At 44.3% G+C, this 13160-nt stretch overlaps 1 protein-coding gene across 10 annotated transcripts in view; it reads right to left on the reverse strand.

Annotated features, from left to right (window-relative positions):
- VEPH1 (ventricular zone expressed PH domain containing 1) overlaps window positions 1-13160 on the reverse strand; it is a 225886-nt gene that overhangs the window by 19990 nt on the left and 192736 nt on the right. For all 10 annotated transcript variants that reach the window (XM_072727244.1, XM_072727239.1, XM_072727241.1 and 7 more), the window contains one exon: window positions 5922-6039. In XM_072727244.1, coding sequence (XP_072583345.1) covers window positions 5922-6039 — 118 coding nt within the window. Of the gene's footprint in view, window positions 1-5921; window positions 6040-13160 lie in introns of those variants that run through there.

Genomic DNA, 13160 nt, shown 5'->3' on the forward strand with positions numbered 1-13160 from the left:
AAGGCAGAAGGATGAGGAAAGTGACGGGAGACGCAGAATAGAAATGAAGCCATGAGGGGTGCTCGCTTACCGACCTCAGCTTCTTTCCCGTGGAGGCTCCCGTGTTACTAGCGAGTTTCCTGTGGACTCTGTGTGAATCGCAACCTTTTAGTAAGATATTAAAAGCGAGTATGTTGGGCAACCCCAGTGGCCCAGCGGTTTAGTGCCGCCTTCAGCCCGGGGTCCCGGGATCGAGTCCCACATCAGGCTCCCTGCATGGAGCCTGCTTCTCCCTCTGCCCTGGTCTCTGCCTCTCTTTCTCTCTCTCTGTGTCTCTCATGAATGAATAAATAAATAATCTTTAAAAAATACTTATTAAAATCGAGTATGTTAAAATCCTGTCCGCAGCAACATTTTCTTCTTACAGACATTTATTTTGCAGAAGTTGTTATGTTAAGGTTTAAGTTCAGGGTGTATTTAATTCTGAGAAAGTGTTAGACGCTAAAGTCACACTTCAAACCTTGTATGTCTCATAGTCATCCTGTCACCTACACTATCCACGAATTACTCAATGGTCCATTTATTACCTGGGGTGGGGGGTGCGTCTGTGTGTCCCAGCGTGCGAGCTTTGTGAGAGAGAGCGGGGAGTGTGCGGGCAGGTGTACGAGAGAGAGGCATGGCCACGCCAGGAAGGCGCAAAATAGAAAAATGGGAAGAAGGGGGAGAAGGAAAAAGATTTCAGGATAATACTTTATCTGAGTCAACCTACGTGTCATTAGGGAATAGAACGTACGTCGGAGCAACAAGCTGGGGGTCGCTCTTACAGAAGGAGTGTGCAGTCGGTGGTCACCAACAGGAGGTGAGTGTGCAAGGGTGACATTTTCCTACACAAGCACTGCACCGCTCTTGGGGCTCTAACAACCCTGAGCACGTAAGACACCATCCTGACATGTGTAGGAGGAGGGAAGGCCTCAAAAGACACCCCAAATGGGCTTTTCCTCTCATCACCTCCAAAGTAGTGTGCAGGCTGACCATGAAATTCAGTGGAAAGTTTCTTATCAGTGGACTCACAACGCTATTTGCCGCCTATGGCTCGGGTCCTCAGAGGTCACTGAGCCACTTGCACGTTGGCGTCTGGAGTGGGAGGAAGGTCGTGGAGCCCCCACCGGGGGTGTCCAGCGAGGAGCGCCCCGGCGGCTGTGACCAGTCACCTAGCAGCGTGTGGAGCCAATCTCCTTCCAGAGGCCTTTCTTTCCTTGCTGTCATTTTTTTTTTTAAATTTTATTTATTTATGATAGTCATACAGAGAGAAAGAGAGAGAGGCAGAGACACAGGCAGAGGGAGAAGCAGGCTCCATGCGCCGGGAGCCTGATGTGGGATTCGATCCCGGGTCTCCAGGATCGCGCCCTGGGCCAAAGGCAGGCGCCAAACCGCTGTGCCACCCAGGGATCCCTCCTTGCTGTCATTTTGAGGCCACCTCTGCCTGCCCATGTGACCTAGCGGATGGCGTGCTTTAGAGCACAAAGATCTGAAATCAGGTTCTAAAGAGGGATCCTGATCGAAGGTTGTCTGGGAAAAAAAAAATGCACTCAGTTTCCTTCATACCCTAAGGAGACCTCCTCCCGGCAGTCACGCTCAGCATCTAGATACCTAGTGACTAAGAGCACAATCACACCGGGGACCGCCAAGTCCCAGAGGAGGACCCGGTGCCAAAACCGAGAGGTCTCCGAGTTATTGTTTTGTAGGGTGTAAGAGCAAAGGCATCCCACGTGTCTCAAGAGATAAGTGAAAGTCACGACCTAGTTCTTCCTCCTTTTAACAAATGTGACTTCACAGAAAGTCGGACGTGTCCCAGGATGGCCCAGCTGACTGTTACCGTGACATGTGCGCTCGCGGCCCCAAGACATGAGGCCAACTGATAAAGGGCTTTTGCTTCATTTTCCGGAAGTAAGTTCTGTTCTGTTCCACCCACTTGCTCAATCTCTATTCTCTCATTCCTGTGGAGTAAGGGATTGGCCACGAACGCCGCCAGCAGCTCCCAGAGGGTTCCTGAGATATGTCAGTGATGTGCTAATCTCCTTGTCTGTACTTCCATGAAACGATTATCAGAAACGGAATCAGCAATTGGAAGGACTGGAAAGAGCTTCCACTAGACCCATTTCCCTCCTGTGACCATTTCCCACCCATTGTCATGCCAAAGCCCCTGTTCTTTTTTTAAGTAGAATAAGTCATCAGGGAGGCGGGTGTTCTAACATCACGGAATAACGGTTCTTGGCGTTCCCAGTACTCTCTGTCCTTCATTTGGATGTGCCCAAGGGGTTGAACTTTCAGGCTCAGGAATTAATCTGCATTAAATCTGATAGCAGCGTGACCTTGGGACAATTACTTAACCTCTGGGTTTCGGTCTCCTCATCTGTAAAGTGGAGTCAACAATGATGAGAATAGTGCTCAGCTCCTAGCCGATAAACGACGGCAGTGATGGTCATTCCAGGACGTTAGACCCTCCGGCGCTCATTTTCCTCGGAGTTCGGCTGTACCTAGTTGGATTCCAAGCGTATTTTCCTGACTCCTAGATATTAAATGTCCGAGAATTTCTGTAGGTTGGGGGGGGGGGGTGTTAGCGGGCGATAAGACTTTGATCTAACGAAGGGGATATACTCAGGCGACCTTGCAAGCCGCATGACTTGCTGTCGGTTTCTAGATGAGTCCCACGGTTAAGCGTACACACTGCTGGGAAGGATTTATATTTTAAGACGTCTTTCCTGATGGCTAACTGAAGTTTTCTAAATGACTCGTTTTATTCTTCATTTATGGAGATGTTGAACAGTCTTTTTTGTTTTATATTGGAAAAATGAATACTTGACAGCAATTGTCAAAAAAAAAAAAAAACCCCATCCAAATCCAGTTTTTAAAATTTCTTTTAACGAACTAGGGGTGATAGAAATGGAAGTGGGCGGGGGGTGGGGGTGATTGGGTGACGGGCACTGAGGGGGGCACTTGATGGGATGAGCACTGGGTGTTACTCTCTATGTTGGCAAATTGAACACCAATAGAAAATAAATTTATAAAAAAACAAAAATAAAATAAAATTTCTTTTGTCTTAGACTCCAATCCTACTTCTTTACATCTGAGGCTGAACCCTGTGAGGGGCCTCGGGACCCTATGGGGGCACTGATTAAACCCAGAACGGTAACAAGACTCAGGCATCTATGTCAGGTGCTAAGTTAGGAAGGGAGCCATTTGTTTTATATACGGTGACTTCTCTCAAGGAGGAAAGAAGCACCAACCTCCACTTGCCAGATTCACAATGCCCCGGGTATGGTATAGTGATGTATTTGATTTTATTAACACATAATCACACTCTTGAAACATCTTATTGTAACATTCGAGGTGTATTTGATTTTGCCATTCCCAAATATTATTCATTCATTCACTCACTCAGCAAGTATTCACTGCATGCTATAAACACACAGGGTGTGTGCTAGACTTTTTCCATATAGGCCTTCTGGCCCTAACTGGATTATGAAGCCTTTCAGAGCAGGGATACTGCACCTTCCTCGTATTTTATCCCAAGCCTCAGCCTGTAGAAGACATTCAACCAATGCAACAAGCATATATCACGTAAATGAAAAGTGGGGGATCCCTGGGTGGCGCAGCGGTTTGGCGCCTGCCTTTGGCCCAGGGCGCGATCCTGGAGACCTGGGATCGAATCCCATGTCGGGCTCCCGGTGCATGGAGCCTGCTTCTCCCTCTGCCTGTGTCTCTGCCTCTCTCTCTCTCTCTCTCTGTGTGTGACTATCATAAATAAATTAAAAAATAAAAAAGAAAAAAAAAAGAAAAGTGGGAGGCAGGTACTATGCTTGCTGTGCATAACCAAATGATAGAATATTTATTTCTATGTCTTGTTCATCTTTAAACTCAAAATTTAAGAACACGAACGCAGACATCACCTCCATGAGTAATATGTGTCAGGAGTATTACGTTGGACCTTTCACTTACGTGAAATGTATCATCTATACGCTTCTAATAAAAACAAGAGATCAACAACCTACATAAATTTTTCAGGGAATCGAGAGTTTTTGGTGAAAATAGTAAGTTTAAAATAGGATTTCTTGCAGACTCACATCCCCTTTCATGTAGCAAAAGGAAATGAGCAAAGAAATCTAAGCACACTGATGTTTTCAGGGCCACGCGTTTTGATCCAATATGTTCTGCTATAAAATATCTGGACTTGTTTGAATCTTTATTGCTGTGTGTTCTCAGTCTTTATTTAACTGGGAGAAACACAAGTAAGAAAGAGCAAATTGCAAAATGTTCTTTTCAAGTGTATGGCAGCGAATTTGAGAAAACCTATATTAAAGGAACGCTTTGTGTTTTTAACTTCCAGCCCCTTTTCTGAGGCCTCCATTGGCCAGAAACGATGAAATGTGTATTGGACCAAGGACTCAGTTGACTTGGAATAAGAATTCTTAAGGGTCTCTGAGAGCCACCTACGATCAGTGCCTTACTTCTCCGTGTCTTTCATGCTCTTTTTCAGAGGTGAAATCAGGTCTACTTAGAAAGTTTTAGAATTCAATTCCCCAATTCCTTATTTGCTCAAATTAACTTTTTAAAAACTGGGGTGTTCACTCTGGCATCAGCTCAGTGCAGACTCTGTAATCAGCCAACAATCTGCCTCACAGAGGCTGCCGCCCTTCACTGCCAGCTTCTTCCAGCCACACCTTTTCCGTGGGGTAATACATCTTAATTGGTGCCTCTCCGGGAGTCCCTCTCCTTTCCATCTGGCCGAACACACGTTTCCCCCCATTCAGCTTTAACTTCTTGGAAAGGGAATAGGCTTGCCACAACGGGCAATCTTTAAGATGCACAAAGTCCTAAAGTGAAGGGAATGGGTACAGGTGGTGCCATCTGGGGTTCTCTAGTTAACTCACCTACAGAGTGGCTTTGTGCTCAACAGTGTTTTAACACTGCTCTCCCGGTTGATACTGCAGCTCCCGAGCAGTGTCAGTGTTGAGAACTCTGTGTCCGCTCAGAAGGCAAATGAGTGATGAGATATCCCATTTCCAAGGGCGGCACAACTTCCTGAAGACAGGCTTACTATCAGCCTAATTCCACTGGTCAGATTGGAGCAAGTGCAACCAGGAGGCAGGGCGGTGGAAGGATGGTTAAGAGCACAGGCCCTGCGGTCAGACTGGGTTCAAATCCTGTTGCTGTTAATATGTGACCCGTGAGACTTCAGTCAATCAAATTGCTCCATGCCTCTGTTTCCCCATCAGTAAAATGGAGATGATATTAGTACCAACCTGATAAGGTCATCGTGAAGGTCAATGAGATATACCGACACATTTAGCCGAGGGCTTGCCTCATGTTCACTAGTAATTATTTCTAGGCAAGGTCAGTAGGCCAAATTCTTTGGGCACCAGAAAGGGAGGGAGAGGGTGAGTAACAGCTCTGCAGGGATTCCTCAAATAATTCCTCACTCCTTAAATGTTTCCCTTTTTATGCAGCTCTGTCATGAGCAGAAGGTAAGGGAGGACCAGAGATGCCAGCTGGAGCGTGCACCCACTGCTTCAGCGTGGACTCCTTCCTTTGGGACTTAGGATAGGATGGATGCCTGTTTTTCTCTAAGTCTCAGGGTCATCTGGGCTCTAATGACTGCTTTCAGGGCAAAACAGCCAGGCCTGCTTTCCTAATCACTACGGGCAGGTAAGGTGGTGTTTCTCTTGCTCGTTTCTGGTCTATGTTTCTCTCCCTTTCCACATCTTCCCTTTCTCTCCATCCCGCTTTGGTCAGAGACCTTCCTCGGCCATCAGGCCTTCCTCCATGCACTATCGCAACCTGGGATGTAAGAAGGTGGCCGACTCGAACGGCGGGGCCACGGGTCCCTGTGAATCCCAGGGGCACAAGGCTTCTGAGCAGCAGGTGGGAGGGGGGTCTCTCACCGGTCGCTTTGTCAGGGTTGTTGCACATGAAGCACTGCCACGCTCCTGCTGCTTCACTGAAGCCAAATACGTCAAAGAATCTCACTTCTTCCAGATGGAGCTGTACCTGGTCCAGATCCTGTTCCAGGAACACAAAGCACAAAGAACTCATAAGCGGGTGTGCCTGCCGCACAGCATTGGGAGGCTGGAAGGAAGGGCTCTGGAGCAGGATGGCCGCTGCTCCCACTCAGCGCTGCGGACACGGAGGGAGCACCGAGAAAGGCTCCCGTGGGCATCCCGGGCGGCCTTCTCAAACCCCTCCAACGCGGCGCTCCTCCGGGTGGGGGGCCCTGAGCACGCGGCCCAGGCTGGGCCCAGCCGCCAGGGTGCGGCCTGCAGTGGCAGGTGCATTCCCTTGCACGTAATGGCAGCTCCAGAATCTCTGAAAAGGTTGGGCAGCCAAGGGACAGTGGGGCTGAAAGCAACGCTGCAGGGGCGTTTGTCTTTTACGTACACTTTGCATAAAACTGGGAATCGACCGCACATAGAACAAATTATTTTTGTCATGTTGGTTTTGCAGGGGGCTGATGGGAAATATGGGAGAGGGCTAATCCCTCGGCCCTGGGCTCTGGCACTGTTTTAGGTCTACATTTTATCTTAAAAGTATATGCAAACCTTGCGTTACGTTCCACGATATGGCTGTGTCGGTTCTAATGGAAAATAATGTCTTAAATGACTTATCAGTAAATTAATTAATTTCTCCCTCCCAAGAGCTGAGTTGGACCGACCCACCGAGGCGAGGACGCCACCCCTGTCTTGGGTACCCTGTGGCGTTGTGCCAGTGTGTCCCCGTTGAAGACGCAGGGGAGAGCGGTTCCATCACACTGTAAATGGACGGAATACGATTAGCCTGAGCAAGTTAAATCGCTCTACTGACCTCCGAGGCTCTCCTGTTATGTAAATGGCTGTACAAGGCTCTGCTGCAGGGTGGTCAGAACCACATTCTTAAAAGCTTGCTTTCCTAAGAGGGATTTGATGTCTTCGCTAGCTAGCCTTACATGCGCCAGCTGACGGATGGGTTGGTCCTCTGCTCAGTTGTGATTCTATTCCCTTTCCTCTGGTCCACACACTGACCTTCTCCCCAGGGTGACAGCTCCTAGTAAGCTCAAGAGCCAAGGGATGGAGGCACTGTGCTGCTTTCGACGGATCTAAAATAGAGAATGGGCAAGTGGCTCCTGAGTCCCTACCCTAAAGTTCCCGTTTCTCAGGTCTACATTTCTTGACAGAGGTGAGAAATATGCCAAACTCTAAGCTCCTTGAGAGAATAAGCATCTATTTTGTTCACAGTTGTATCCCCAGGATCTAGTCCAACATCAGGAATGGATTAATAGCACCAGTTTACAAGCCCGGTGCAAAGTTTTCCAATGAGCTATGTGAAAGTATTATGAACACTTAAAGGGAATTCTTTTAAGAGAACATTTACACTCACCGGAACATAAACACAATGAAGGCAGGGATTTTCTCTGTTATATTGGCTGCTATGATCCCAGCACTAAAAATGCCTATCACATAAGCAAGCATTAAATAAATATATGTGGAATAATAAAAGGTATAAACTGGGACCAGAAATACATCCTTTTCAGCACTCTTTATTAAGACTGTGATGGCTTGTGTTCTGGGATTGGACATCTTGGAGGCTCAACATGCTGAATACAGCGTTTTGAGTTGCTAACGTTTAATATCATTTTTTTAAAAGCATTTTCCCAAGGTAAAGACCGAAGAAGCACCTGGGAGTTTTGAAGGTTTCAAAGGATGAAATCTATATTAAAATTTATGGGGAAAAAGCAGATGTTCATAAATATCAATTTCAAAACTGCGAAGTCTCTGAAGTCTACGCTTGGCCATTGGGATGCAGATCACTTCTCTGTCGCTCACACAACTAAGGACCAACTTTTCATTCACCACAAACACTGCTAACAAACAAAGTACTTAAAATAATACTTAAGGGTTCCTTTATCTTTCCTGTTCTGAGACAAGAAAAGTCCCAGGTTGTTGCTTATAATCCACACTTGTCTTGGCAAAAAAGTTACTTGAAAAGTTTAGGACAGATGGCAAGCTGCATCCCAGTATTCAAGTTCTGAAGTCAAAAGCAGGCTTACTTCTTCAGAGGATTTAGGTGATGTGCAAAGGGAACTGACTGAAGAAGATAGACAGTAATTCTATGAACTGTTGGAATCAGCAATAACAGCCAACTTTGAATATAGACAGATGAAACACACGTGGCTCCAAATATTGTTGGAAATTCAAAGTAAAATCAGTCACAAAACAAGCAAACAAAAACCGTGAACTAGTGATACCTAAATTTTTGGAATTTTGGTTTCCTGACTGTGCTTGAGATGATCATTTCTCTCCCCAACTTCTTTACGCTTCTGGGTCCTATAGCTTCCCAGGCCTTGCCCAGGAATTGCTTATATGATTTTATTTTATTTTATATTTTTTAAAACTAAACATACTCTTTTTTTAATTTTTATTTATTTATGATAGTCACACACACAGAGAGAGAGAGAGAGAGAGAGAGAGGCAGAGGGAGAAGCAGGCTCCATGCACCGGGAACCCGACGTGGGATTCGATCCTGGGCCTCCAGGATCGTACCCTGGGCCAAAGGCAGGCGCTAAACCGCTGCGCCACCCAGGGATCCCATGATTTTATTTTTTAATACAAGAGAACTAAAATTGATTTGTTTAAAGAATTACAAGCTTCTTTTAAAAACAATTAGAGTCCAGAATAATAATAAAAATCATGCATATCTAAGTGGAGTCCCTCCCTGAGTAGTTCAATGGGATTGTGGTGGACAGACCCTCTGGTGACCCTCCTCCCAATAATTCCCATCTCCTGGTATTCATCCCTTCATGTAATCCTTTTCCCTTAAGTGTGGAAGAGATTTGTGACTTGCTTCTAAGAAAATGGCAAAGATAATATCAATTCCATGATTACGTTATTATGTACACACACATACCACTTACACAGTACTCACGTATATACACCACATCGACCTATCTTATTAGCAAATGCATAGGGAGACTCTCCTGTTGGCCTGGAAGAAGCAGGCCATGTTGTGAAGTGCCTATGGAGGGGGCTACCTGGCAGGTAACTGGGGGTGCCCTCTAGGACCTAAAGGCAGCTCTCAACCAGTAGCCAGTATGAGTTCCAGGCCTTTAGTCCTCCCACCCCAAATAAATGGTATCTGCTAACAGCCTAAGCACATTTGGAAGCAGACCCTTCCCACTCAAACCTCCAAATGAGACCACAGCCCAGCCTGTATCTTGATTTTGCAGGCTTGGGAGACCTTGAGCAGAAGAGCCAGCTAAGTCACAAGCAGAGTCCTGACCCAAGAAAACTGCGATAACAAACAGATATTGTTTTGAGCTGCTGGCTTTGGTAATTTGTTACGCAGCACTAAGAATCAATACTGACATTGTGCCACGAAGAAGGGAAGGTGACGGATACCCTGTTGGCCAATTCTCAGTGAAAATGATGAATCTACTTAGAGGGGTTTAATTCTTCTGAGAACACTCCAGATCGGGCCTCAATAAAATCAGAAGGATATAAAGAGAAAGAGATATAATCACAGTAAGAATATACTTAAAAAGTTTTCCTGATAAACACCATCAAATTCAAAAGGGATAGAAGCCCCTGGAGGAAAAATGATGTTTTTAAACAGTTGATCAAATGAATGTTTCTCCGTTTTTTTTTTTTTTCATCATCAATGGGAGTAGGAATTTGCAGAAGTATATAAAAAGTCTCTTGCAAAGTCTCTTAGGGGAAAAATAAGCCAGATAGCATGGAAAGATGAGAGCATACTTATAACATTATTTTGATGACAGTGACAGCATGAGTCAATGCTATGGATTCCGTAAAAGTGCAAAGTAGCCTCTGGATCTTATAAAGTGGTCGATGTACTGTGAGAGGGTACGGGGAAGCAATTTTCCAGAAATCAGTGAAAGCCTACATCTGGAAGAACTTTGGGTTCTGGTACATTTAAATTCTGTTTAAAGCTATTTTTGCACAGATACAAAACATGGCATTGCCTCATGTGTTGTGTGTGCCTATGGTTAATGGGATCAACTCTAGGCACATACCTCAAGTATGTTTTAAGAAATGTAAACAAGAGTTTTTTTTTTCTTTTTTAACGATCTCCAACATTTTCACATATTATTTATGGTTATTTCTAGTGCCTGAATTCTAACTGTATGGAGTCCAGGGTGTGCAATAAACTTACTGAAGGAACAAAATTAATGAGGCATCCTTATACCATTTATCTTTCTATTATTTATATTGTCCTACATTGTGCAACCATAGGGTCTTGTAAGAAACATACTGTATGCTGAATGAATAAATCACCAAGAGAGACTCTAAAAAATATTTATGCTGTAATTTAATTTTTAAATTTACTTCAACTTCTGAAAAATGTTACTATAAAATTTAACTTATAGCAATTAGTATTTATGGCATCCAGTGTCAGGAATCAAGGATAAATGGAGGAAGGAGACGCCATCCCGTATGCCAAGAATGTTGACACAGTAATGCCCTGGGTCCATAGTATTCCTCACAGAGGAAAACTGGAATACATCTTTATTTGTGTTTAGTTGTGGTCATTATTAAATTTCTTCTGGTGTGACTCTTGGCTCTCAACCGGATTAAGGCCCCTTGGCAAGAAGACTAATTTCTATATTACATTTTAGCTTCTGAAAAGACTAAGTATAGTGCGTTGCCCATAAGAGATGTTCAATGAATCTTTTTAAATTTTTGCTAATTGAGGCACATAGATTTGTAATTTATATTGATAGTAGCATTTAGATTTCTGTTCTTTGTTTTAAGTAGGCTCCATGCCCAGTGTAGAGCTCAATGCAGGGCTTGAACTCACAACCCTGAGATCAAGACCTGAGCTGAAACCAAGAATTGGACACTTAACTGACTGAGCCACACGGGCACCGTAGCATTTAGGTTGTTAATTTTCACATCTATTCAATTATTCCCACTAAGATCTTTTAGAACATTTTTGTTTTTAAAAAACATACCTACATCTCTATGTATATTGGAGGAATTCATTTAATTTAATTTTATAAAACAAGTTTCTAGAATAAAATGTTAGTAATTGAAGAATGATTGTCTAAATCCATCAGTGTAGCATTGTCACTGTTTGTTCTCAGCTTTTCCAAATCACCAGTTCTCAGGAGGCACAATCCCAGGGAAATGTGTTACAAACATCAAATACAGGTTCCGCCCCTGGAAGCCTAACCGGATCAGTCTGTGTTTGTGCCCAGGAATCTGCATTTCTAAGCAAATCCCTAGGTTATTCTGATGTGCAACGACTGGCAATTAATCCTACATCCTTGGAAACAGATGAGGATGACTGATTTGACTCCATCGATTGGTATTTGAGGAATTTTTTTCAACTCTCATGTGCATATGTTCATACTTCTCCACAATAGTTTGGTTTCAAATGTCAAAATATACAATCTGGTTGCAAGAACAAAAATTCCATTCTTGAAGATCAGAGACATGATTACTCCAAATTGTGAAACTTGGAAGGAAAGAAGAGGCGTGAAAATTGAAATTGTTGGGGCTCGTTTGAAAGTTGGCAGAAGGCAGGGATGTGTGGGGAAGGGGTGGGCAACAGGTGGGAGGCAGACCCTGAGCAGAGGCAGTGAGGGTACTGACCCAGGAGAACTCCCAGGGTGATCCAGTGCTCAATGTAAACGCCACACGTGTGCTCTGTTCCATTGTCTCTCCTTTTTCTATCCCAGATTAATAAGGGAACACTAGGGACACACGAGTATATGAGGTCAGTGTGGCCAGCTTCTTAGTTTCACTACAGACCATGAAATAAACTTGACTTTCTTCCTATCCTTTGAGTACCCACATGTGGGGAAGAACTGAATCGCTTCTTGGCAAGTTGTGGCGATTCTAACCATGGGTCTGGCTCCATGTAGCTGGAACACAGCATGTTTGACTCATTTCACAGAGAGGTTCTGAAGAACTGTTTCATGTAAGAACCAACAAATATGATAGAATATTTGATTTGATTCAAAAAGCCAAGTTTTTACACTTGCCTAAGGATCGTGAAAAGAAAATGTGATTATAAAATGTTGGCAGTAAACATTACAAGAGTTTGAATAAAGCAGTTTATGCAAAAGCTAATGTAAGCATGTGGGTTGAGTGGAAACGAAAGGAGGAAAATTGGGTGAAGCTTTATGAATGTTTGATAAACCCATAATGACTTTCTTTATGAACCAACTTTCTTCTAAAATGGAGCCCATTAAAGCCAGCAAAGTATTTTTAATCAGAGTGGAAGAAAGGGCAAAAGATTACCAATGCTCAAAATGTCAAGAAAAATTGACATTTTACAGTGGTGGCAGCAGTAAAATGGAAATGTTGGCATGACGGCGAGCACTCACATGGGATCTCCTCTCATACTGGAAAGCAAAGAATTTCAGTGTTGTCGTTTTTTTTTCTTCCTGATGGTTGCCACCTGCATTTAACAACTATATATCAAGCATCTAGCGCCACTATGTCCAGTAGTTCCCCCTCTCTGTGGTTCCACCCTCCAGTTTCAGATCCCCACTGTCAACTCCAGTCTGAAAGCAGACGAGCCTCCTCTCGATGTGTCACCAGCAGGTCATTAGTAGCCTAATACGACTACGTCACACTGCCTGCGTCCTGCCCCTCACTTCATCTCATCACTCGGCACTTGATCATCTCACATCCTCACACGAAGAGTGAGTACAGTACGGCAAGGTATTCTGAGAAACTATGTTCACATAAGTTTTATAACAGTACATTATTATATTATTGTATTTCACTATTAGTTACTGTCCTTAATCTCTTTCTGTGCCAAATTTATAATTGAGCCCTTGTCATAGGTATGCATGTTAGGAAGGAGCATTGTATATATGTGGTTCCGTACTATGCCTGGTTTCAGGCATCCACTGGGGGTCCTGGAATGTATGCCCGAGGACGGAGGAGCAGGGGACTCCCCCGTGGTACTAGGCCACACCCAGAGGGTGCTGATAGGGAACTAGCTTAGCAAAGGGGCTTTCTTTTTCTCCTTTAGAAATCAATTAGTGAGGTAAACACACGCCTCAGCCATGTAGGTTATTTTGTTGGGGGCGAGGTCCTTCTCTTATTTTTCCCCAGTTATCCCCGATACCACCTTCATTCCCAGATGCTCCTTCCATCTCCCCTTTATGTAAGTTCTCA

This window comes from Vulpes vulpes, chromosome 11, assembly GCF_048418805.1.
Source record: "Vulpes vulpes isolate BD-2025 chromosome 11, VulVul3, whole genome shotgun sequence".
NCBI classification, from domain to species: Eukaryota; Metazoa; Chordata; class Mammalia; order Carnivora; family Canidae; genus Vulpes; species Vulpes vulpes.